The 27,141-nt window shown below is 35.1% G+C and overlaps 3 protein-coding genes across 4 annotated transcripts; all 3 read right to left on the bottom strand.

The window, feature by feature from the left end:
• Positions 1–7,642: 7,642 nt before the first annotated feature.
• LOC118052640 (RNA pseudouridine synthase 2, chloroplastic) lies at positions 7,643–10,853 on the bottom strand. Its single transcript, XM_035063640.2, has 8 exons — positions 10,450–10,853; positions 10,230–10,373; positions 9,905–10,141; positions 9,599–9,798; positions 9,366–9,444; positions 8,750–8,925; positions 8,550–8,652; positions 7,643–8,051 (listed from the first exon to the last, which is right to left on the bottom strand). Exons 1-8 carry the CDS (start codon positions 10,837–10,839, stop codon positions 8,034–8,036), a joined length of 1,347 nt encoding a protein of 448 aa, XP_034919531.1. The 5' UTR covers positions 10,840–10,853; the 3' UTR covers positions 7,643–8,033.
• A 2,606-nt stretch (positions 10,854–13,459) lies between these two features.
• On the bottom strand, positions 13,460–17,664 carry LOC118052651 (eukaryotic translation initiation factor 3 subunit C). Of its 2 annotated transcripts, XM_035063652.2 has the most exons (4): positions 17,545–17,664; positions 17,060–17,122; positions 15,174–16,949; positions 13,460–14,550 (listed from the first exon to the last, which is right to left on the bottom strand). In XM_035063652.2, the coding sequence occupies exons 2-4, from the start codon at positions 17,081–17,083 to the stop codon at positions 13,615–13,617; spliced, it is 2,736 nt and encodes a 911-aa protein (XP_034919543.1). In that variant the 5' UTR covers positions 17,084–17,122; positions 17,545–17,664; the 3' UTR covers positions 13,460–13,614. The 2 variants fall into 2 exon arrangements, with proteins under 2 accessions (XP_034919543.1, XP_034919544.1); XM_035063653.2 differs by lacking the exon at positions 17,545–17,664 and having other exon boundaries at positions 17,060–17,144.
• A 5,133-nt stretch (positions 17,665–22,797) lies between these two features.
• Positions 22,798–26,623, bottom strand: LOC118052652 (calcium-dependent protein kinase 29). Its single transcript, XM_035063654.2, has 8 exons — positions 25,578–26,623; positions 24,812–24,955; positions 24,532–24,684; positions 24,206–24,321; positions 23,826–23,993; positions 23,564–23,691; positions 23,360–23,459; positions 22,798–23,006 (listed from the first exon to the last, which is right to left on the bottom strand). The coding sequence occupies exons 1-8, from the start codon at positions 26,323–26,325 to the stop codon at positions 22,947–22,949; spliced, it is 1,617 nt and encodes a 538-aa protein (XP_034919545.1). The 5' UTR covers positions 26,326–26,623; the 3' UTR covers positions 22,798–22,946.
• Between the last annotated feature and the right edge of the window lie 518 nt (positions 26,624–27,141).

Here is a 27,141-nt window from a genome sequence, read left to right on the forward strand (position 1 = left end):
CAACTAAACAATGAGTACATATGTTCAGGTTCATACCTTTCAATGGAAGGTAGTTCTTCTTGGCAAGGATGCCAAGGCCTTTCTCACTAAAATGTCCAAGCCGTTTATGCCATAAATCAGTAGAGCAATCTTCAATTGCATTCGCCTCTCATTTTATCACCTTGGCTTGTGACATGTAGAGACCCATCTTCTTCCCTTTAGCAACAATTAAGGAATTTCTTGAGAGCTTTTATTTACCATCTCTAAAGTAGTTGTGATAGCCTTCTTCATCAAGAGTACTTGTAGAGATCAAGTGTAAGCGCATATCAGGCACATGCCTAACATTTTTAAGTAGCAACTTGCACCCAGTATTGGTTTCCAACCAAATATCTCCAATGCCCACAACACTAGCAATCCCTTGATTTCCCATCCTAACTTGACCAAAGTCACCAACAGTGTAGGATGTGTAAAAATCACGTCGGGGTGTAACATGGTAAGAAGCTACTGAGTCTGCAATCCAGGTGGTATCCTAATATGCAAGATTAACACAACCATCATCACAAACAATGGCAACATCACCATCAAATACAACTGCAGTTGTACCATTCTCTTCATTCTTGTCTTTATTTTTACCCTTTTGATCTCTTTTATACTTTCTACAATCTTTTTGAATATGCCTAGGTTTGTCACAATTATAACACTTAAAACCTTTCCTTGATTGAGATCTTCCTCTTGGCTTTCATTTGCCTTTTATATTGCTGGATTCTCTATCTTGCTTGCCGTGAGAGAACCTGTTTTGACTTTTCCCTCAACTTTCTGTAACAAATGCATGCGACTCGAAAGTGCTTGTCCCTTTCCTCCTCTTCTCTTCATTGAGGATACAATCCTTCACTGTTTTCAAAGTGATCTTTCCATTCGGAGTAGAATTGCTAAGTGACCACCAAAGTCTCCCAACTACCCGGTAATGAACTCAATAGGATTAATGCTTGTATTTCATCGGCTAACTCAAGATTCATCAATGACAGCTGATTCAAGAGCCCTTGAAATACATTTATATGCACCGAAGCATCTTCACCATCTCTATACTTCAAATTCACAAGGTCTCTAATTACAAAAACCTTGTTTTGTGCACTCTTCTTGGGAAATGTTTCTTCCAACAACTTTCAAACTGTATAGCAGTCATGTTCTTGAGAAATATGATTAATGGACTTAAAAGATACCCATTTTCTAACATTAGCAGTAACCTTTCTATTAAGCCCATTTCATTTTGCATCATCCATTTCATCATGCTTTATTCCTTTTCATTCAATCGACAAAGCCAAATCATTGCAATATAAGTGATCCTCCATCATTGTTTTTCATAGGAAATAATTTGAGGAAGTGAGCTTTATCATGCCCGAATCTTCCTTTTCCATTTTAACTACACAAGAAATTCAATCTACACAACCAGTGCTCTGATACCATTTGTTAGGAAAACTAGGAACAACTGGACACCAATTTACCGGGATTATAATTCACAAGTCCCAATTCTTTCTCTTTTTGTGCAATAAAAATAGAATCAAACAATGACTAAATATAATACAAATAATCGCATAAATCAAAACCAAGATTTTTAAGTGGAAAACCTGATGCGGGAAAAACCACAGGACCGTAGTCCACCTAAAAACTTTCACTATTAACAAATAATAGGTTCACAACTGTTCTTTCTCAGATTCAACTAAGGGATACAACATATATATCATCAAGAATAACTTATTCTCGGATTACAACAAGATTAAAGGAGAATTATTTAAGAAAAACTCACAATACTGACAGCCCTGTTTTCTGTCAAAACAACCAGTTTCCACGCCACCAATCTTCGATCCAACCGTCCAGAATGAAGAGTAACGTGTCTAGAAGCTGCTGTCAAAATCTCAGCTCAATCCAACGGTGAACAAGCTGGGAATCGAAGGAAGAACATAGGTTGCTCTGCTGCCTCTTTCTCTCTCTTTCTCTCGGTTTTTCTCTTCTTTTTTGTTCAATTTGCTACTACCATCTACAATAACCGAACCATTTAATTTAAAGAGAGCCAGCTGCCTCTCTTTTTAATTAATGTGGTGGTCCCACCATCACATGGTGCGGGACCACACACAATATATATATAAAAGAAGAATAAGGGCTTGCATTGGTTTGAATAAGTTTTAAATTTATTTGTTAATGCTTACATCTCTTCATCATAGGGTGCGTACAAGTACTGGAATGTTCTTGGATAGAGGGCAGGATAGAGTCATCAGAGACATAGAAAAGAGGACAGCTGACTTCTCTTTCATTCCTGTAGGTATGACATCCAAATGCAGTCAAATTTTTATATTTAGCTTGCAATTCCAAGGCAGGGATGTCTAATCCAATAGTTTCTTGACCAGTAGAATCTGGCTTCCATGACGTGACAACCTTAATCTATCAATGGAAAGGGGGATTTATACCATTATTGACGATGGAACATGTGATGTGTTGTGTAATGAATCATATGCGATGAATTAGCGTTCGTTGTTTCTAATGGATATTCTTGAACTATATTTAAAGATACATGTCTAGTCTAACTTCACAACGACCAGAGCATGAAGAGTAACTCCAAGTTCTCCACTATGATTGGACAAAAGTACGAGACTCACACTGATGACTATTTCATTGACGAGTTCATTACAAAGACTGGTGGCCAGCGAACAACTACTCTTCTTTTATATCTGTAAGACCGTCTTCCTCTTAAGAACATGTAATTGGATGTGCTTATATACATCCAGTAAATAAACTCATGCCTTTCCTTTTCCTCTTTTCTTTCTGCTCCTTATGGAGGTCAGATGTTGAAGAAGGGGTGAAACTGTATTTCCTTATGTCGACGTAAACATAAGCTTTGTGCCCTAGTGGAATGAGTTGTCTGAATGCGCTAAACAAGGCCTTTCACTGAAACCAAAAAGGGCAATGCATTGCTTTTCTGGAGTATAAGACCTGATGCAACACCAAATGCTTCAAGTTTGCATGGTTAATAACCATCCAATTTACTCGTGTTTGATAGCTTTAATTGAGGATCAACGATGTTTCTGAAGCTTGTCTTATATTTCATCGTGTTGAGTGTGGTCCCGCACCATGTGATGGTGAGACCACCACATTAATTAAGAAGAGAGGCAGTTGGCTCTCTTTAAATTAAATGGTTCGGTTACTGTAGATGGTAGTAGCAAATTGAACAAAAGAGAAGAGAAAAACCAAGAGAAAGAGAGAAGAAGAGGTAGCAGAGCAGCCTGTGTTCTTCCTTCGATTCCCAGCTCGTTCACCGTTGGATTGGGCTAAAATTTTGACAGCAGCTTCTAGACACGTTACTCTTCATTATGGATGGTTGGATCAAAGATTGGTGGCGTGGAAGCTGGTTGTTTTGACAGAAAACGGGGCTGTCACTATTGTGAGTTTTTTTCAAATAATTCTCCTTTAATCTTTGTTGTAATCCGAGAATAAGTTATTCTTGATGATATATATGTTGTATCCCTTAGTTGAATCTAAGAAAGAACAATTATGAACCCATTATTTGTTAATAGTGAAAGTTTTTAGGTGGATTACGGTCCCGTGGTTTTTCCCGCATCGGGTTTTCCACGTAAAAATCTTGGTGTTGATTTATGCAATTATTTATATTATATTTGGTCATTGTTTGATTATGTTTTTACTGCACAAAGAGGGAAAGAATTGGGACTTGTGAATTATAATCCGGGTAAATTGGTGTCTGGTTGTTCCTAGTTTTCCCAACAAATGGTATCAGAGCACTGGTTGTGTAGATTGAATTTCTTGTGCAGTTAAAATGGAAAAGGAAGATTCGGGCATGATAAAGCTCACTTCCTCGAATTATTTCCTATGAAAAACAATGATGGAGGATCACTTATATTGCAATGATTTGGCTTTGCCGATTGAATGAAAAGGAATAAAGCATGATGAAATGGATGATGCAAAATGAAATGGGCTTAATAGAAAGGGTACTGCTAATGTTAGAAAATGGGTATCTTCTAAGTCCATTAATCATATTTCTCAAGAACATGACTGCTATACAGTTTGAAAGATGTTGGAAGAAACATTTCCCAAGGAGAGTGCACAAAACAAGGTTTTTGTAATTAGAGACCTTGTGAATTTGAAGTATAGAGATGGTGAAGATGCTTCGGTGCATATAAATGTATTCCAAGGGCTCTTGAATCAGCTGTCATTGATGAATCTTGAGTTAGCCGATGAAATACAAGCATTACTCCTATTGAGTTCATTGCCGGGTAGTTGGGAGACTTTGGTGGTGTCACTTAGCAATTCTACTCCGAATGGAAGGATCACTTTGAAAACAGTGAAGGATTGTATCCTCAATGAAGAGAAGGGGAGGAAAGGGACAAGCACTTCCAAGTCGCATGCACTTGTTACAGAAAGTTGAGGGAGAAGTCAAAACAGGTTCTCTCACGGCAAGCAAGATAGAGAATCCAGCAATATAAAAAGCAAATGAAAGTCAAGAGGAAGATCTTAGTCAAGGAAGGGTTTTAAGTGTTATAATTGTGACAAGCCTGGGCATATTCAAAAAGATTGTAGAAAGTATAAAAGAGATCAAAAGGGTAAAAATGAAGACAAGAATGAAGAGAATGGTACAACTGCAGTTGTATTTGATGGTGATGTTGCCATTATTTATGATGATGGTTGTGTTAATCTTGCATGTCAGGATACCACCTGGATTGCAGACTCAGTAGCTTCTTACCATGTTACACCCCGACGTGATTTTTACACATCCTACACTGTTAGTGACTTTGGTCAAGTTAGGATGGGAAATCAAGGGATTGCTAGTGTTGTGGGCATTGGAGATATTTGGTTGGAAACCAATACTGGGTGCAAGTTGCTACTCAAAGATGTTAGGCATGTGCCTGATATGCGCTTACACTTGATCTCTACAAGTACTCTTGATGAAGAAGGCTATCACAACTACTTTAGAGATGATAAATAAAAGCTCTCAAGAAATTCCTTAATTGTTGCTAAAAGGAAGAAAATGGGTCTCTACATGTCACAAGCCAAGGTGATAAAATGAGAGGTGAATGTAATTGAAGATTGCTCTACTGATTTATGGCATAAACGGCTTGGACATTTTAGTGAGAAAGGCCTTGGCATCCTTGCCAAGAAGAACTACCTTCCATTGAAAGGTATGAACCTGAACATATGTACTCATTGTTTAGTTGGTAAACAACATAGAGTCGCATTTCAAAGATCACCTTCACATAGAAGGTCACATGTTCTTGATTTAGTTTATACTGATGTTTGCTCTATGATTGATAAGTCTCTTGGAGGTGCATTGTACTTTGTTAGTTTTATTAATGATCACTCCAGGAAAATTTGGGCCCCTTGTTTGAAATCCAAAGATCAGGTGCTTGATGTCTTTAAGGATTTCCATGCCAGAGTTGAAAGAGAAACTGGTAGAAAGCTGAAATGTATTCGAGCTGGCAATGGTGGTGAATATAGGGGTCCTTTTGAGAAGTATTGCAGGGAACATGGTATCAAGTTGGAGAAGATAGTTCCTAAAACTCCACAGCAGAATGGAGTGGCTGAGAGAATGAACAGAACAATTGTTGAAAGAATTAGATGTGTGCTCTCTCATGCAAAGCTGCCTAAGTCCTTTTGGGGTGAGGCAATGAAAAGTACAGTTGCCATGATCAACCTTTCTCCATCAATTCCTCTTGATTTTGATGTTCCAGATAGAGTTTGGAAAGGAAATGATGTTTCTTATGCACACTTGAGAGTGTTTGGATGCAGAGCATTCGTACATGTTCCAAGGGATGAAAGGTCTAAGCTTGACAGCAAGACAAGACAATGTATTTTCTTGGGATCTGAAGATGATGAGTTTGGCTATAGGTTGTGGGATCCAAAAGAGAAGAAAATTGTGAGAAGCAGAGATGTTATCTTCTTTGAGGATCAAACCATTGAAGACTTTTATTCCATCTAATTCAAATCCAATACCTACTCCACAGTTACTTTTGATGCCTGCTAATCACGGGGGAGATTTGCAAAATGATGATAATGATGGTTTTCTTAATGAGATATTAGTTGGTGATGCTGAATCAACTAATGATGAAATTGATGTTATTCCTGAACAAGTTATGCAGGAAGCTCCAGATGAGCCACAATTGAGGAGGTCAATTGGATCAAAGATTGGTGGCGTGAAAGCTAGCCGTTTTGACAGAAAATAAAGCTGTCAGTATTGTGAGTTTTTCTCAAATAATTCTCCTTTAATCTTGATGTAATCCGAGAATAAGTTATTCTTGATGATATATATGTTGTATCCCTTAGTTGAATCTGAGAAAGAATAGTTGTGAACCCATTATTTGTTAATAGTGGAAGTTTTTAAGTGGACTACGGTCCCGTGGTTTTTCCCGCATCGGGTTTTCCACGTAAAAATCTTGATATTGATTTGTGCGATTATTAGCATTATATTTGGTCATTATTTAATTCTATTTTTACACATCGGTCTTCCTTTCTATTATGATGACACACTCCTTTCCTGAATACTTTGTAGGGAAGCTAATACCCGTTCCACTAATAAAATTGTTATAATGGCCTGTGCAAGATAGCTGCCCTGAGATTAGAGGGAACAAGTGGTCAGCTACGAAATGGTTGCATCTTGGGGAATACAATGTCTAGACTGTAATTGTAAAGGTAATTTTTTATGGCTAAAGGAGTTATTAATCGTGTGAAGTCAGAGATGCCATGTGTTTCGGGAACTCCATAGGTGTTGTAGCTACCGGTGCCCTTTTTGCTGCCATCTCTGTCTGTGGGTGTGTGGTGGTAACAGCTAACCTGCCATTCTTGGTTTTTGGTACAAATAACGTTTTGCAACGACTATGATCGAAGCTATTTGCTAAATCAATTAAATCTATTGACTTCTAGCAATATAATTATTTGACAGTACATTTTTCTTCTTTTGTTCTATCAGCAGAATAGGAAGACCTGTACCATGTGGATCAGTTTCTGTTCATAGTGAATCGTTTTAGAATTCCTTAAACATGGTGGTGGGTACCTCATTGTAATCAAACAGATAGTTTCTCAGGCATAGAGATTTTTTTTTCATTTGATGGGATTTTTTTCACTCTTCTAGCCAGCATTTAAGTTAGAAGTCGGTGGTCTTGATAGAATTCTTATAGTTATAGACTCAAATGGGGTAGGAAAATTGGCTGCAGGATGCCACAACATCCTTCAGCCAACTGTAAAACTAACAGAATAAATCCCTAATACAGATCACTGGCATTTCTTCTGTTCGACTAACTGTGGGTGCCATTTGTTGGAAGCTGGTGCTTATGAGTTTTTATTTTCTTCAGAACTTGCAAGCAAACTTTATTGTTAGTTGATACACCAGAAACCCCTGGTTTAATTTGGCAATGTCAATATTTTCACCTTATTACTCTATAAAGTTTACTACTTGAAGAGGTTGGCTTCTTTGTCTTGCAAACGCAGCTGTGAAAATGATGTATACCTTAAAGACTAAAGACCACGCCCTTTAAATTGGGACAAAACAGAGTTGAAGATGCAGATTAATTCCTACGCATAACACCCCGATGGAGCCGTGGAATACTTAGCTTGGTGAACCCGCCCTATAACTCAGGAATTATCAATGGCATATTGGCTCACCTGATTGCGATTTTATAGCTGCACTATAGAATGCTTTATTGTTTTATTTGGATGCTGCTTCTCGCAGAGGATCAATTGAAACCCTCAGATCATTAGAAAAAAAATCTAAAGATAAACCAAGATTTTCCAGATAAGGTATTTCAGATAAGCTATGCCAACTGAGCAGATTATTCTGGGGAGAAATATGAAGTGAAAGAAGCAGTACCATCCCTCGTGATGAAGATCAACCCCTGTCATAGACTGTTGTTGCTCATTACATCCATGAACATGCCAGAATCTTGCCCTCACCATGTATTTGTCCATTTGGTGTTTGCACAATTGCACATATCTTCACACTATCATCTTGCTCACAGACACAGTTAAATCTTTTCCCATTGTTGGTCAAATAAGTTCTGTCATTCCTTGAATGAAAGCTGCACATCAAACGGTAGATCATAAGACAGGCAAGTTCCTTAAATTATTTGCTCGCACCATGAACAACATAAACAAGAACTCCAGTCTCATAAGCACCAAATGATGCCACAGAAATTCATGTTAAAGGTCAAAGGATGAGTCATTTGATTTATTGGGATTTGTTCAAGCAGGCTTATAGAGCCCTGCAGATTAAAGAATCAAGATGAAAAGTGTATACCATATCATCCAATACCATACACTAGCAGAATAACACAATAAGTGTAACACTGCAATAGAATGATACTACTAAGCAAATGTATATGCTAGTTACAACTATCCATGGTCTGCCAGGATTGAATGCTACTTGAGTAACCCTATATTAGATTTTAATCTATGAATCATATTGCAGACAAGATTAGATGACCTCCCCAAACTCTAAGTTTTACATTCAACTTGCAAAATTGCCAAGGAGCACAAATATTCATAAAGTGATGCCCCAGCACAGAATTGCATTATACCTTCTCTGTTCCCATCTCCCGAAGCTGGCTCAAGATCTCTGTAAAATCTGGAGGAGGTGGGCAAGAAAAATGTATTTCTTTCCCTGTGCATGGATGTGTGAACCTACAAAACAATGGAAAGAAGCAACAATCCCATATTAACCAGTGGTGTCTATATAAAAAAGAGGAGTAAGCAGACAACCTTATTCTAATTGTCTCACCCGAGGGCCAAAGCATGGAGGCAAGGCCTCTCTAGTCCTGAAAGTGATAAAGAAAGTTGGCGATGACAGCCAGGCTGGGTTCTGGATCGAAGCAGTGACAAAGCCATGTTTTGGGTCCCTCCATAAACCTCATCACCTAACAGAGGAATTCCGATGTACTTTGCATGTGCACGGATCTGCTTCAGAAAAACAATCTAACCATCACTCACAAAAGTGTAAAAGCTTAAAGAGGTTAAAAAACATAGTCAACAATAGTGAAAGATTTATGTCCAAGGCTGATCATCATTCAAAAATCAATAAGCAAGGGAGATATCAAAAGGGAAATGAGTGCAGCAGTAACAAACAAAGAATTGGGTGAAAGATTTCAGCAACTCAAAGACACAGGCACTTTTAAGATCCATAGTTACCATTGAAAACAAAATATAAATGAAAAAGGCATCAAGAAAAGGAAACATTTGCTGATGCCATTTTTTGTACATGAAAATTATAAGGGGACTTCCAGAGATTAAAAGAGCCTTTAGATTAAAATAAACTAGTTGAGTAGCTAGTCACATTCACTGTTATTCCAGTATCCAACAATTCATTAAATAAAATGAAACTTTTACATTATTTGTACCTGGTGAGTGCGACCAGTTTCTAACCTCCACTCAACCAGAGCTGAACCACCTCCAGCTAGTATTTCAATCACTTTATACCTGATAAAGGATTCAACCAACTTAAAACAAATGTAGCACAAAAAAGTTGAGTTTAACTAACACTCATGGAGACTATACAAAAAAATGATAAGAAAGTACATGGTGCCAACTAGCAGCAATATAAGACAAAGAACCGGTGAATGCCAATAATCACCTACTAGCAGCATGGCGGGCCTGTCCCCGGTTTGGTTCGACTATAGCAGCCATACGTATCCTGTTACTCACATCTCGGCCAATAGGAACGTCAATACGGCCTGCCATTGGTGCGGGCACTCCACAAGTAAGACTAACATATACTCTCTTAATTGTGTGTAGCTTGAATTGCTTAGATAAATGAGCATGCGAATGTTCATCCTACCATCAATATGTAGTACATTAGAATTATCAAAACTTTATCATAATTTAACAGCAAACCTAACATTAGACCCACTGGGGTTGTTAGTTAAAGGAAGGGAAATACCTTAGCAACAACAAGCAATCCGCTAGTTCCTTTATCCAACCGATGCACTATCCCTGGTCGAACAGACGCAGCGTATGAGCTAGAACATAACCCTTCATCATCATCATCATCATCATCATCAGAAACATCTTCTGCACCGGACAAAACTTCCTGGCGCAAAACTGTTGGAAGACTACAATGGTGTAGAATCCCATTAACCAGCGTGCCGGTAGCATTACCAGGCGCAGGATGAACAACCTAAATCACACAATCAAAATTCAAATTACAACATTAACATTTCAATTCCAAAAATTTCAACCTTTTTAAAATTATGAAGACTGATTACCATGTGGGCAGGTTTGTTAACTACTAGAACATTCTCATCTTCATAGACAATATCCAAAGGTATATTTTCAGGTTCAGCCCTCAAAGGTTGCAACTCTGAAATTACGCAAATCACCTTATCTCCAGCTTTTACATTATGCGAAACCTTAAACAAACAACAACATTAACATCCCAGAAAACCAACCAAGAAGTGATCAGCGCGGAAGTGTTGAGAAAACTACCTTATCGATAACCTTTCCATTGACAGAGACAAGTCCTGATTTAATACTAGACTGAACACGAGCTCTACTGATTCCAGAAATGCGAGAAGAAATCCAAGAATCAAGTCTTGACTTTCCTGACTTAGAATCTACTGACTCCTCGAGTTTTACACCAGAGTAATTGATTCTTTGGCCTGGATGCTGGTTCGAATTAGGCTCCCTTGTGGAACTAGAGTGAACCGTGAGGAGTCTTGAAGCTGTTGGCTTTTGAGAGAGGAAGAAAGAGGGAGCTGAGCAACGGGATACAGAGGAAATCGAGAGCATCCTCTTGCTCCTTTCGAATTTCCTGTTGGACTTCGTGATGTGTTTATCGAGAGTGGAACTGACCGTGGGCTGGACTTCAGTTTTCATGTCTGTCGAGCCAGAGGCCAACTGTAGCAAATAGACCGAAGTAGAATAAAGTGTATTACTGCTATTATTATGTGCTTTTGCCTTTGAGCAGTAAATTGGATCATTATTAAGATCCATAGACCCGTTTAAGGCTCAAAAGTAGTGGTTATTAAACCTAGCTACACTCGTGCATCAACCCAATAATCCATTGATTCAAGATCTTATTCTAACCAAGTTTCAAGCTAAATAGGATAGAAGTTGATCCGGTCGATGTAATTTAACTTTAAAATACAATGAAGTGGTTCTGATTTTTTTAAAAAAATAAATTTAATTAAAATGTTTTTTTAAAAACAACCTACTCATCTAGTAATTTGAATCTTAAATTGATCTAAAATTGGACTAGGCTTAATAATTTTGTTTAAATTTATAGGAAATGGGGATTTTATATATTTGTAAAAGATGAGATTTGACCCATGATTTCAAAAAAATTTGATTTACCCTTTAACCAATAAATCATCGTTATAGGTTAATGTAATACTAGTTTATTAACCTGTGCTTCGCAGCAAATCAATAATAAAAATAAAATTTACATGTAGAAATAATATTTTACATTTTAAAAAAATAATTTTAAAAAAGACTTAAATTTGATGACCATATCAGACTTAATACACTATATCATCAATCGGAGTAGCACATCTTGGATCTGGCAGCCAAGGTTACGTGATTAAAAATAACTTAATTTTATTTAAAATGTTAAAGTATGTGATGTTATCATAACCTTTTACAATTTTTTAAAGGTTTCAATCTGAGTAGCACAACTTGGTTACAACATTAAGTTGTGTTATTTTCTTGATTTTGTTTATAAATTATTTTTATTAATTATAGATTTATAAGGAAAAAAAAAAACATGATTACTATAACATGTTTGTTATTGCATTTCAAAAATATTTTTGAAAAAAAAATTAATTTTTTTTCTTTGTTTTAAATTATATTTTTTATATTCTCAAATTATTGTAATGTATTAATATTAAAAATAAATAAATAAATATTATTTAAATATATTTTTAAATAAAAAATATTTTTAAACAAAAAACTATATCAGTAACAACTATAAAATAGAATTTCTATTGAAGGAATAACAAATTTATAAATATAAAAAATGAACTAGTCTGGCAAACATGTATGACCCAAGTTTACTTAAATAATCATAATGATAATAATAATAATCATACTTAATAACACTAACAGCAATAACAACAATAATCATACTAATAATACAAATAATAATAACAATAACAACAACAATAGTAATATAAGATATATTTTTTATTGAAGGAATAACAAATTTATAAACATAAAACATAAACTATTTCAATAGAAAAATATGATTTGAATTTTTATACCTAAAACGTTAAATTAATATTTTGTGATGATTTGTTTGATATGCTTGCTTGGGTTGGCAACCATGTGTGATGCCAAACCCAAGTGCGCTAGTCTGGTCTTAGCATCCAGGGTCTAGCAGACATTTATGACCCCAGTGTTAGTTGTCTAGCAATCATGCTATTCTCTAGCGTCAAATTCTAAAAAACACAACGGATCATTCTGTCCCCAAATATCTTTTTTAATATCAAATGTAACCCATGCAAAAAATTACCTTATCCCAATTGCATACTTAACAATTTTTTTTTAGTAAGGGTAACCATATTATTATACTACTCTAATTCACAATGATTTGTGTCTTGATAAACAGTAAAAGAACAAATAATGGAATCGTGATCTTTTATAGTATATTGTATAATGCTTTGAAAGCATTGGTTAGGCACTCGCTAGTGGAAAGGTAGAACCTACTCATATAATTATGAGTTAATTTTACAATATTTACATTGATTTACATAAACCCAGACACGCCATTGATAATATAAACTTGGATCTTAGGCTGATTCTGATACACTCCGAATGTTGGATTCAATATTTCAAGGTACCCATTTGGAGGAGTCAATGTTTTTCATTGAGATTCTGTTTTTGAGATTAGGGTGTGTGTTTATACAAGTGGATTGATTTGAGGTCGATAGGTACATACGGGTTTTTGGTGTTTTGAGTTTCGAAATAGTATTTGTTCAATGAATTTATCAATACCAACCCAATACGATTTAAAATAATACAATTGCAGCCTATCACGATTCATAATCACAGCAACAACCTACCTAGTAGTTGTTAATTATAATAATAATTTTAGATTTTTTGTAAGTTAAGGTTTAGTAGATATAGATAATTAATATTTATCCATGAATTCTGTGACCAATTATCACTCGCTAATAACTATGGATGATGATGATTTTATATCACATATTAAAATCACGATAAACACAAATTATACTATTTCACGTATTATTTCACTAAAATTGTAAATTATCTATGCTAATAACCCAAAATAGCCCTGTAACTCATCTTAATTTACTGAAAAAGTGGACAGCTGCTAGAATTCCCCACAAAGAAATCGAAAAACATCACGTGTTTTATCTGTATCACCATCATTATATCAAATTAAATATAGCAGCCGCTTGATTATTTGTTTGAAAGAACTATTACTTAATTTGTTGCACTGTTACTAAATCAACCAAAATTATTTGAGAGATACGTATACTTCAAAAATTCATAAACAGGGCTACCTGAAGAAGGTTAAGGATTACACCACCATCCGATACTCAAAATACTGCATACTTGAAGTTCCAAATAGAACAGAAAAGTTTGGGAAGTTGAAAATTGGTCCAAGAGTCTTTCAAAAATAAAAACTATTCAAGCGCGGGCTCCCCTGTTGAGAGTAACCATGCGGGTGGGAGCATCTTGATACCGTCCGCCTCCAGAATATCCACCTCCTGCTCGCAAATTGCCTGCTCCCCTTGAATAGCCAACCCCGGCAGCTTGGCCCAACACCTGTGGCCTCCCACCACCACCACCACCATATCCAGAACGGCCAGAACCTTGCCTTCCCTGAGTGAAAGAAGAGTTTTCTTGCCACTTGCCACCTGCAGCGGCCGCATTAGCAAAATCCTGGCCATCTCTCCGCCTCTGAGGCAGATCCAAACCACCACCACCAATTCTTGCCTCTGTTGCCCTTTCATTACTTTCAGCAAGGATTGACAGCTTCTCTGTCAACTGGAATGCTAGAGCCTGCAACCTTGTGTGCTGAACATCATGGAAGACAATACACTGTGTTGGCTGGTCCCAGCTTGCATGGAGCTCGTCATTAATCATCATTTTGCTGACAATGACTCGAATTTGGGCTACTGAAAGGTCAAACATTTTGGTCAGCTGGTCCAAGCCAAGTGCATCATAGGAGGACGAGTAGGAAAACAGGTAGGTCCTCAGAGCTTCTTCCTTAATCTTCGCTTTAAGCATCTCAAGAACACCATCTCTATTTCTGAGGAGCTTCCAGACATCAAGAGACTCAATAACATCGATGGCCTTCTGGAAATCTCCTTTGCTAAGTGCCCGTGTAGCAGCCATCACATGGTCCCTAACATTTTCAGGAGGCCCAGTGAAAGTTTGCTTCTCACTTGCGTCAAGCAACCGCCTAAAATTCTTGCTAATGACTTTGCGCTTGACATCAAGAGCATCAGCTGCCATGTTGGGGACCTCCAGCAGCATTGCACAAATGAGATGGACAGACTCCAGAAGCTCAAGGTTTATGTGCATATGATATGGCATCTGGCGTCTCCTTTCTAGTCTTTCCTGTTGAAATCAATTACTTGCACCAGTGAGGGGGACTTGCCCTTGGACAACGAGCAAACTATGACAAATATAAATTTAGGAGCATTTAACCAAGAAAAATGCTCGAAAAAGATTCACTCATGCCAACTAGTATAACAAACAAAAAATATATTTTTATTTAATTACTGCATGCACAATAACATAAAATTACCACTTCTACCAGCAAAGAAATCAATCAGTGATAAACCAGATCATAGGCAAACCATTTGTTTGCTATCCTACCAGTATGCATAAACGCTATTGGAGAAACTAATCTGGAACCTGTAAATAACTAGGTTACATAAATATAGGGAGTTGGAAGAAAATGAACAAAGGAAAGACTTTAAGATGTTGAGTGATAAAGATCAAAACTTAGCATAATGCAAGAATAATTTCAGTGCCTAAGCTGTTAGAATATCACTCTGCAAGCAATTCAAAATGTTTACAGCTAATATTGACTTATCTATACAAAAATAAAATCCCCATGTTAGCTTGGCAACCCCTCCCTGGAGACTAAATAAAACAAACCATGTTTCTGTAAATTATAAGACAACTCCTTGTGGATGCAAGCACGGTAAGAACATGACAGAGAGAGAGAGCAGCACCTGTTCAGGAGTTTTTTCATGATATCGGCTTTGTGAAAAACCTTGTGCAAGCAACTCCTTCACCCTTCCACCAGAATAGAGTTCAGAAAGACATCCATGTGCTTCAATGATTAGACCAAGCCGGAATGCACATAAACCAAGTTGTGCCATAGCCCTGTTGAAAAGTATCTGGCTTGAAATGTCCATGTGCTGAATATTATCTTGTAAGTGACTCATCAATAGCAGGTCACGGGAGGTTGAGAACTCATCCAGGAGAGCATGGTGATAGATATCACAGAGCATTGCACGAGCTTTGGTCCGCTCATCTCCAGACTTGTAAATGAGGGAGACTAAAGCATCCATCATTGTCCTGCTATTCTCAGGAAAGATAGGCTTTCGAGGCACAAGCTCAGTAGTAACAACAAATGCAGACGGACCTCTAGTTTCCTCAACCTGAGGCTCCTCACCCTCGCCTCCATCTTCTGTCTGTTCAGCCAACTTTCTCATAGCATCATAAACCTCTTGTGGTTTGTAATAGATCAGCTCAACACGTCTTAAGGCAACCTTTGCTGCAGCTTTAAGATCTCCAGCATGCTCCAGATATTCTTGGACATTCTGAGCAAGAACTAAAAACATGGGTTCATCCTGCAGTCTTTCAACATACTCACGTGTATGTGGATCGATGCACTGCAAACTCTTGAAGAACTCGATATCCATCCTCTCAAGAAAAGCCACTAAGTTTCCCCAAATCCGAATTGGCCCCTTATGGTTTGCTTCTTTCTGGGTTTCATTCTCATCAGGCTCAATTGTGTCATCCACTATAATATTACGATATTGTACTAGAATGTCAAGAATAATAAACATGTTCTGCACACAATTTTTCCAGACATTGATAGGCATGTGCCCACTGAGACCTGGATTCACATCAAACTGTGCAGAAACCACACTGAAAAGAATCTCCAACTTCTGCGCAGGAGTCTTAGCAACCTTTGTCAAGAAAGTTAGCTGTTCAACCTGCTCAAACCTTCCAGTTCCCCTCCTACCCCGGGCAGCAACAATTTCTTTAAACTTCTTGTTCACAATATCCCAAGTGATTTCACTAGGATCTTTTGCGAACTGCTTATCCATGAGCTTATCTTTCTTACTCATCATCTTCTCCCAGCCCCCATCCTTCCCAGATTCGTCATCGACATTTTCATCATCCTCCTCATCGGACATTGCCATCTTTGAAGGGTCCTCCTCCACATCCGACTCTTCCTCCTCTTCCGAGTCCTCATCAGCCTCTGGTTCTTCCTCACTTTCAGGGTGTTCCCTGTACTTATTAATCTGATCTTCATATTGTTTATTATTTTTCTTCAATTTCTGTTTCATTGCATTCAAAGCCTTGGCATTGCTACTGCTCATTTTCTTTTTAGCTTCCTTATTTGCCAAAGCCTGATTCAAGAAATCTTCCAGCATTACCAGAGTTTTAATGTAAAGGGTTGGAACCTTCTCAGACTCCATCACCCGCATGACTTTCTCAAGTTGCTTATTAATCTTATCAAAACTCTCTTGCAAGCTGACCCAATCATTAATCTTCATAGCATTCTTCATTTGATCAACAGTGGCTGACATCTCCTCAAAACGCTTGTCTTTGGCTGACCTGACCACACGCTTTTGATCATCAGATTCATCACTATCACTAGCAGTTCCTCTAAGATACTTATTATCCACAGTTGTTTGAGCAGTCGACTCCCCAGCGTCTCCATCCTCAACCTCATCTCCATAATCGCTCTCCTCATCGGATTCACTATCACCCTATAACCAAACCGGAAAAATATAAAAAACCAATACAACAAACCAAGTCAAACAGTCCTTCCCCTACAATATAACATAACAAAATTACTATTAGCAAAATATCAGCAAACCTGTGTCCAGAAACGCGATGCCATCTTCTCCTTAAAGGCTACAAGTCAGAAAACCTCAAGATCCTAAAACACAGACAATTTAAAAAACAAAACTAAACAAAAAATTACACCCCGGCAACAAATAGATTCATCAACAAATCACAACTAAAATAATCAAGAACCTAAGAAGATAAAATTACAAAATCCTGCTACGAAATTAGCCTAATATAACAACTTTGGATTTCATGGAATTTATTTATAAGAAAATAAAAATAAAGCAACAAAAATACAAAAAAGATGCTGAAAAATCTATAATCTAGCAGAATAAAGAAATTAATAAGACTTTCAATTTTTCCATCACTCAAAACAACTAAACTATTCGGGGCCGATAATAAGTAGAACCCAGATTTTAAAAAATTGCAGGGTCACTGATTCGATAGTGTTGTTCAGAAATTAATGTTATTTAGTTTTTAATTGACGGAGACAAAAGGTGAAAGATAGAGTACCTGATTTGCGAGTGGAGGAGATAGGGTTAGGGTTTTTGCCTCTTTGCTGACAGCGGAGGGGACTTTCTTCGGGTTTCCAAAGCTATAGCCTTTATTTAGTACTGTGGCCGTTTCTTACAGTTTGCTTTATGAGGCGGAAGCATTTCAGGGTCTAAAGAAAAGCCCAATTTAAGAGGCCCAATGTGAGCCCACCTGGATTTTAAGAAACCCACAGAAACTGGGTGCGAGCATCGGGCTTTTGTGTTTCTAAAAAAAAAAACCTCTAGGGGTCTCCTCCCTGACTTCGATCACATGCCTAGCATCTCAACTTAGATTAGGTTGGGGACTGGATAGAATGTTTGTGCGTTGCTGTAGGTTATTTTTTAAAATGTATGTTGTTTTTAATTGTAAAAAAGAGAATATTTTATAAAAATATAAATAAAAGCTAGTAGAATTAAAAGGTATATGATTTGGCTTTCAAGTAACAATTAAATAATACGCAAAAAACTTGTTTAAACTGTCTTAAATTTCATATAAAAATTAAATTGTAGAATATAAAAGGACATCAATCTAATATAAACATTATTTGAGTAACTTAAAACAAAAATTGACATAATAAACAAAACGAATATGAAAGTCTAACTTTTGAGTGAGAAGTGAAATCTCAATAATTATTAGCAAGTAAAAAGTAATAAATACTTGTCAACTTCTTATTACTACAAGGATCTAAATAACTTAGTTAAGTGTTTACAAAAATATTTTATGTTTTCATTTATGTGTCTGGATTCAATGTATAAAATAAGTATGATATATATCTAAAACACTTGTCTTAGAAGGTAAATTTTCCCCCAAGAAAAAGCAACTTAAGAGCACCTAAAACCTTTAAATTTTCTTGGGCAACCATTGACCAAATAGTTTCATCCACTAGATTCTATCTATATATATCAAAAAAACTCTATGAAGTAAATCGAAAAACTTATGCACGCATGTAATTAAACAATCTAATAACCATTGTGCAAAGTAATGAAAAAAAATTCATCAACAATAAACAAAAATAAAATTGAGAAACCAAGCAAAAAATGAAGATCAAGATATCTAACATTGCAACACGGGTGATTTACCTGGTCATGTTTAATTAATTCCTCTATCAAAATAAATTTGCAATAGAAAAACACATAAAATTTATAATAAAAATCGACACACATAAAATTTATTGAACAATAATTATACATAAAAAAAACAATGCAAGGCTGCACATAACACATAAAATTTATTAAATAATAATTTAAAGAAAAATTTAACTATCACATATGAAACATCTTATAAAAAAATTAATATTAAAAAAAATCTATATAAAATTAAGAAAAAACCATAGATGAACCATACTCACCTCTCTAAAAACTAAACACACCCAATATTATTTAAAAATAATCATAATATAATTTAAATATAAACCAAAAATTTATTTAAAAAAATATACATAAATAATGCATTATTTTAAAAAAAAAATAAAACATAATAAAAAAGAATATATAAAAAAATAACTAGGCCAAGTGCTTTAAGGCCTGATAAGTGAGGACCAATGCCTGGCCCAATAAAACAATGCCCCACACATGGACCTGTAACCCCAAGCCCTAGCACATACCTTTTTTATTAAAAAAAAAAAAAAGTTGAATGGGGTGGATGATGCGTCGTCCTCTCAAATAGTTCAAAACAAAATAATGTGTAGCTTGGGAAATCTAAAATCCTACCACTTAGCTTTCAATTCAATCTTCTCTCCTAAAATCCTACCAAATAGGGGATAATTTAGATTCAAAATGGTCAAATCATGCAAAATAAAAATTATAAGATCAAAGTAAAAATTATTAAAAAAAATACACTACTCCAATCTGTAGTGAATTGTAAGAGAATGCACAATGTTTTTTGCTACAGGAAAAAGGCTAATGCTTTTTAGTTTATGTTATAATGTGTTTTGCTAATATATTTAGTATTTTTTTAAAAATAAAATATAGATTTTAAAAGAAAAAAATTGTATTTCATTTATAAATCATAAAATAGAGTTTTAATTTCAAATTTAGGTATAAGAGTATAAATTATTTTTCATGAATTAGATAAACCACTGACCTGTTTGTATATTTGTCTCTATTCAAATTACATATAAATATCATTCAATTAGATCGGATGATCATACATCCAAATATTTGAGTAAAATTACCATCTTTTCAAACTCTTAATAACATCTATTCAGTTAAAAAAATATCGAAGCTCAAGTGTTTGAATTAAACCATATATGCATAAATAAAAAAGAGAATTTTCTTTTTGTATTGTATGCATAAAATCCCAGTAATTGATGCTATTTGAAGTGTTTATTTGATATGGTAATAACTTTTATGATTATAATTTGAAAAAATAAATTTAGAAAAAATCTATAAATTATAGTTTTTTTAATTAAAATTTTTTAAAAAATTTTTCAGTAACAGCCACATAAAACTGTGATAGGTATTAATTATTTCATTACTATATGGTATCATTTAAAGAGAAGCTTTCCAAGTTGTATTCTCTTTATTATAATTTGTGTGCAATTTTGTTCCTTTTATATTTTATATAGATGAGTTAAAAAAGATGTTGCTGGGTTGTTTTTGGGTTATTGGAGAAGAGGTTGGGATATGAAGAGATGAGATTATTAGGGTCAATTCCCCTTTTTATTTGTGTGCGACTGCTAGCTATGGGCATAATTGGTTTGCTGTTAGTCATGGTTGAACCAAGAGGTTGGTGAAGAAGAAGATGAAGGGGAGGTTGTTGGCTAGTAATGGTAGGTTACGAGGATGAGGATAGAGAAAAATGAAAAGGGTTTCCAATTTTCAAATTGATCATCTCCTTTCCACAATTAAAATTAGATCACTAAAAAAATTAAATGTATTTTTTTATTTTTTATATTTTTCTTTCTCTATATTTTTTTAAATCTTTAGAAAAGATGTGAATACATAAAAAAAAAAAACATATTTTTAGGTTTTTCGTTGTTTTGTTTTTGGTTTTTTTTTTATCAAATATTTATTAAAAATTCAGTCAAAATTAGATAGTAGCAATGAAAATAAGACTTGGATAAACTAAGTCTAGAGAAAGAGATTCTTATTGGTTGGGTTGGCAATAATTGATCAAAAAAGAGTAAAATTGTCTTTAGGTGTTTTTAAGGATGGTTAAGTTGTTTATCCGATGTTATGGGGTTTCGATTTATTACTAGATCATATAAGAGATTGACAACTTTTTGTAGTTTTTGTCAAGGAAAGTTTGTAGCTTACATTTTTTGGTTCTTTGCTTTCACCCTCGAGATAGTCTTGGGTATCATTCTTTCTTTCTCTCTATCTTTTTGCTTAGATACACATTTGCTTTACTGTGAAAAAGAGAAAAAGGAGTGGACTTCTTCATAGTTCAAACTTGAAAGCTATAGCTTGTAGAACATGTTTGGGGCATGCTAGGGAGTATGATAAAGATTATTTTTTAAAGTGATTTTTTATCGGAATTGTATTTGATGTAGTTGGGCTTATGATAATGAGTTATTCTAAGTAATCAGATATGAGTCTACCACAACTAGATGAGGATATTCTTTAAATAAATTACGTGGATGACCTAATAAACACATTTATAGACCAGTGGAACATGTATAGGCCTAAGAGAAGGTCTAATCGCAACAGATTAGAATAAACAACTCAAAAGAGCCATAACTTTTGGTCCAATTGTTGGATCACACTGAAAGTTTTCCAGGAGTTTTCGAAGGCTATTTTACAACCATTAGATCTTTAGATTTTAAAACTCTTGCCTAGGACCCTAATTTTGGTAATTTTTATGACTTTCCTTGTTATTTTTTAATTTCATGCTTCTTTCCTTGTAATTTCATATTTTTATTTTGTTTTCTAATTGAGATAACATTTCTGGCTCATTTGAAGCTTTGTAAACTTGCTGAAGGATTATTATTGGAGAGAAAATAAAACCTGTAAACTTGTTTTTTGGTTATAAATCGGGGCTAAGGCCCAAAATTAAATTAAACGAGGGAACACCGTTCCAATCAAGTTATAGTATAAAAACCAATACAAGCCCTCTAAAGGGTCATTAATAGTTGAATCCTCCCTAGAAAATGGATGCGTGGAAAGCCCAAAGTTAGCGAGCCAATCAGCAGCAACATTCACCTTCCTGTAAGAATGTTGCACTTGGACTATCCAATCTCTACTTAGAACTTCACGAGCTCTGTTAACCAAGACAAAGTTAGCATCAACTTTCACGGATTATTTCAAGAGCAGACCCACCACGACTAAAGAATCAAATTCCAAAATAATCTTGCGAAATCCCAAATACCAAGCCAACTTTAGTCCTGTAATCATTGCCCATAACTCAGCATGAATTGAAGTCTAAATCCCTGTATTAATAGAAAAACCTCCAATCCAAGAGCCCATGCAATAATATTCATGTGTTCTTTTTTTGTTTGTTGTTGTCCATAGTTTTTGCCTACATCGGTATTAAAATAATATTTTTTAACATCAACACATCAAAATAATAAAAAACACTTAAAACTTATTAATTTGAAGCAAAAAAAAATTGAAAGTTTCCAAAAGCACAATTGGACCATAATGCCAAAAAATCCACTAGTATAACAAGTGACATGCTTATCATGCTGCATCTATTTTTTTTATTTTATTTACTTGCGTGTGAAAGAAGGAAATTTTGCTCAAACCCACCACCGGAATTTGCTTGTGTTTTTGGTATTATGATACAAGTTTCTTTTTTAAAGTATTTTTTAATTGAAAATATATCATAATGATTTTTTTATTATTTTTTTAATTTTTAACTCTAGTACATCAAAATCTTCAAAAAATATTTAGAAATGTATAATTTTGATATTCTTTTAGATGAAAAATAATTTGAAAAGCATGTTATATTACAAAAAAAAAAAAAAAAACAATAAAAGGCTAGTGTAATTCTGCAACAAAGTAATTTAAAAGGCAGGTTATAACGCTAAAAATAAACATTAAAAATTTAAATTTTGATTTTTTTTTCATTAATAATTCTGCAATGAATTCAATATAATGTCGTGACTACAAGTTATGGAAGTGTTAATCTAAAAATTTTCAGGTCCAAAATAATTTCTTTGAATAAAACTCGGGTATGAGAGACAGGTACGTGCTTGCAATTTCTCTATCTCTCTCTGTTTTTTTTTTTTTCTTTAACAAATATGTTTACAATTTCCTGTTGAATCTTGATTGTCCCTCGATCAATTGATCATTTACAATAGCTGCAGCATGAGGTTATTTATTTATTATTGTTCTTGTTAACATTAAAAAAACACCTTCAGGCAAAGGATTTGCAGATATCACAAGGGCTTATTTTTAAGCACTTTATATACAATAATATTTCTATATTAAATTTATTTCTTAATCCTGGGTTCCTTTTCTCATCATGCTCGCAAACTCCTCATAGTTGATCTTTCCATCCTGCACAATACATTTGCCCTTACCAAATCAGTTACACAAAAGCATAATGCTATTAAACTCAACTCAATTTAGCATGTTAATCCAAGATCTAACTTAGGTTACGTTTCATAAAATAAAATTGGAGTTAATTTGGTGAGACATGATTCACATGATAGGTCAACTCATTACCTAATTAAAACCTAGTTAGAATGTTTTTTAAAAAAAACCAAAACGATTTTGTTTTTACTTTTTTAAAACAAAAAACTTAAAACGACACCCTTTCAAATTAATTTATTCAACCCGAGATTTAATTCTCGGGTTGGGTCCCCGGAAAAAAAAAAAAAAAAAAGGTTGAAAAGGAATGAGAAAATTACTTTATCAGTATCAACATCTTCTATGACTTCATTTATCGTAGCATCATCACCCATCCCATATTGAGCCATGGCTTGCCTTAGCTCATCTCTTGTGATAAACCTGTGAAATTAAACAAGTTTAATAAAGTTGCAGGAAGATTTATGAATCGGATCTATCTCATGAGAAAACTAAAAACCAAAGGAGAAATGTAGGAGCAAACTAACCCACTACCATCCTTGTCGAAGTATTGGAAGGCCTTGTACAGGTTCTCTTCCTTCTCAAGTCTATACTGATGCATGGTAGCTGTAATAAATTCGAGATAATCGATAGTCCCGCTCTTATCAACATCAGCCTATTAAAACAAAAATGGTCTCATCAACGCTTATTCTTGCAAACTCAAGTATGAATCTTGATACCAATATGATTGCTAGCAACTAACAACCTAATGTAATGATAAAAGTAAGGATATATGGTGTTAGTTCTCACAGCATCCATCAACTGCTTCATTTCGACTTCATTAAGCTTAGATCCTAGCCTTGAAAGTCCAGATTTGAGTTCTTCGTATGTGATAATACCACTTTCATCAGTGTCCATGTTGTTGAACATCTGCTTCAAGCCCTTGATTTCTTCCTCTGAAAGGTTCTCCGCTATTACCTTCAAGAAAGTAAATTTAAGATTAGGAAAGCAATAAAAGACAAACAGAAGAATTGTTCTTCTGGATACTCATATCTAAAAACTAGCATCATTCTAACAACTATATATATATTTCTTCACATGGTATAACATTGAAAAGGAGTCATTTAAGAATTAATTTAAGGACAATTATGCGGCTGTGATCGTCCAGAAAATAGAGCTTTAAAGCATACTTTTAGTGCAAGCTTCTTTAACTTGTTCATTGCTCTGAATTGCTTCATCCGATTCAGGACAGCACTATCTATAGGTTTGTCAGATGCGTCACCGTCCACCTTCATCCATGGATGTTCTGGATCAAGTATATGGTATGAATAGTATCAGTAATCCACATAATTTTATGGTATCTATAATTTGATAATGAAGAAAATTTCCCCAGCAAACATGATTAGTTATAAGATCAATCAATTGAAGAAGGATATCAGAGATCCAGGTCATGGACACCCATTAAATGAGAGGAAGGACTAATCAATTAAATTCTCATGGATGATTATGTACTTACCAAGTGCTTGGGCAGCGGTAATCCTTCTCTTAGGGTCCCTCGTTAACATTTTCCTGATAAGGTCCTTTGCAGAGGATGAAATGTTAGGCCATGGCGAGCTCTGCAAGTCAAGATTACCTTCTAATACTGCTTCAAATATGCCCTTCTCGGTCTCTATAGTAAATTGAGTTCATTCGAACGTCAGTTGGAAAAACATTACACTACAAAACTATCTAAAGACAGAAAAATCCTAGTTTAAAAACAATGTTAAAGTGTTTCTAGCTCCTAAAGAAGAACATACCAGCCCAGAAAGGAGGCACTCCACTCAGAAGAATGTACAAAATAATCCCAGCACTCCATACATCAATCTCTTTTCCATAACTTTGTTTCAACACCTCTGGAGCAATATAGTATGCACTTCCAACAATGTCGCTATATACTTTTCCTGGAAAATTAGTTATGCAATGTTCAGTGATAAGAGAAAATCATGACGTTAATCTTAATTAGTATAACAATGTACTTGTATACTTTTTACTGTGGTGTCTCTCTTTCTAGGATGTACTATATTCTCTTTCCTTTTCCTATCTTGCGATTGAAACACAATTGGACGTGGTTGACCCGTGGAGTGACTTTCTTAATTGACTTGCTACTAATCCATTATGGCATCAAATACTTAAAACACCAATCTGAATATTTAGACTCAAATTTCACATTTCATTTCAAAGTATAAAAATATTAAATGGTACAATTGAACAAGCCAATATCTTAGATTTAATGCAAAAACTTGTCAAATTTTTCCATTGCTAAACATGTTTCTAGGAGATTAAAATCATAAATTTAGTCTTCCAAATGGTTACAGAACATGCAAAAATATTTAGTTTCGACTTGGCAAGATCATTCAACCAAAAAAAAAAACTTGGAAAAATACAGTTGTGTCAAAATTAAACCACACAAGTTGAAGAATCCTTTATCTACTTTGAAAAAGAAAAAAAAATCATTAAAAAATGGAAATAAAAATAAAAGAAAATAAAAGGAGAACCAAATTTGCATATAAAAAAATTACTAACCCTCTTCAATAAAGACAGAGAGTCCAAAATCAGTAGCTTTAATCGGAGCTTTATCATCTTTATTTGCAAGCAAGAAATTCTCGGGCTTCAAATCTCTATGCATAACCCCCATAAAATGACACACATGAACCACATTTACAATCTGCCTAATAATTGCAGCAGCTTCCATCTCCGAATAACTCCCTTTAGCGATAATCCGATCAAAAAGCTCCCCACCAGAGCATAATTCCATGATCAAATATAGATTTTGTTTATCCTCATACACACCCCTGAATTCAACAATATTCGGTTGGCCTGATAAGTGCTGCAGTATCAAAATCTCTATTTTAACACCCTCAATATCCTTTTTAGTCACAAGTTTCCCCCTTGCAATAGACTTGCACGCATACTTTCTTTGTGTTGCCTTCTCTGTACAAAGATAAGTTATACCGGACTGGCCTCTACCCAATTCTTTATCAAGATCGTAAATCGTGGTTATGTCAACGTATGGCTTACCAAGAATAGGGCCAATATTTGATGTTGGAGATGGAGTAAGAGTAGTTTGAGATTTGCCAAATGTTTTTGGAGGAGGAGCTGGTTTTGTGGCTACTGGTGGTGGTGGTGGTGGTGGTGGATTATAATGTTCTTGGGCTGGTCCTCCAGGTGGTTTTGGTTGGTAGCGATCCTCGTCCTCGTCAGAGGTAGAGGAAATATGGATATCATGAGAATGAAACTTAGAGAAACGGAGTCTAGAGAAACACAGTCCCATTGGCTGGGTAGGCAGTAACGGAAGACAACAGAGCAAAATTGTCTTAATGGTGTTTTTGAGAATGGTTAAGTAGTAAATCTGCTGTTATGGGGTTTGCATTTATTACAATAACAAGAGATTGGCAACGTTTTGTAGTTTTTGTCCAGGAAATTCTGCTGCTTACTTTTTTTTGGTTCTTTGCTTTTGCCCTCGGGATAGTCTTTGGTATCATTCTTCCTTTTCTTTATCTTTTGGCTCGAATATGCTTCTTCTTTTTTCTTCTTCTTTTTGTTACAGTGGAAATAAAGAAAAGAAAAACGCTCGAATATGCATTTGCTTTGCCTTGTTGTGTGAAGAAAAAAAAGGCGGAGGGGACTTCTTCGTGGTTCAATTCAAAACTTGAAAGCTATTTCTTTGACGTGTGAAATAAGGAAATTTCGCTCAAACCCACCTTAATTGTTTAAGAGAGAGAGGTACGAGGAACAAAGGCTTTAACAATTTTGTGTTTGGTCCAGCTATAATTTCTTTGGGGATAACCAAACAATGCCTTAATTCTTAGCATGTTCAAGAGCACTGGATTCTTATAAAAATGTTATGAAAATGCTAGGTTTTCCTGGAAGATATAAATTAAATAGTTACAAAGCAAAGTCTCGGTTTACACTCGTCGAATCTTCTTTTTCAAAAGATGTATGGTCGGTGGCGTATGCATCCATTTTGTACGTATCGAGCCCACTTGTATTTTAACAAGAAGAGACTTCACAAATTTCACTTGGTCTCTCCATGAAAGTTTGAGAGCGATCTCTTAAAATGGGAAAGCATACATTCTCACCATGATGC

The sequence above is a fragment of the Populus alba genome, chromosome 2 (genome assembly GCF_005239225.2).
Source record: "Populus alba chromosome 2, ASM523922v2, whole genome shotgun sequence".
Lineage (NCBI taxonomy): Eukaryota > Viridiplantae > Streptophyta > Magnoliopsida > Malpighiales > Salicaceae > Populus > Populus alba.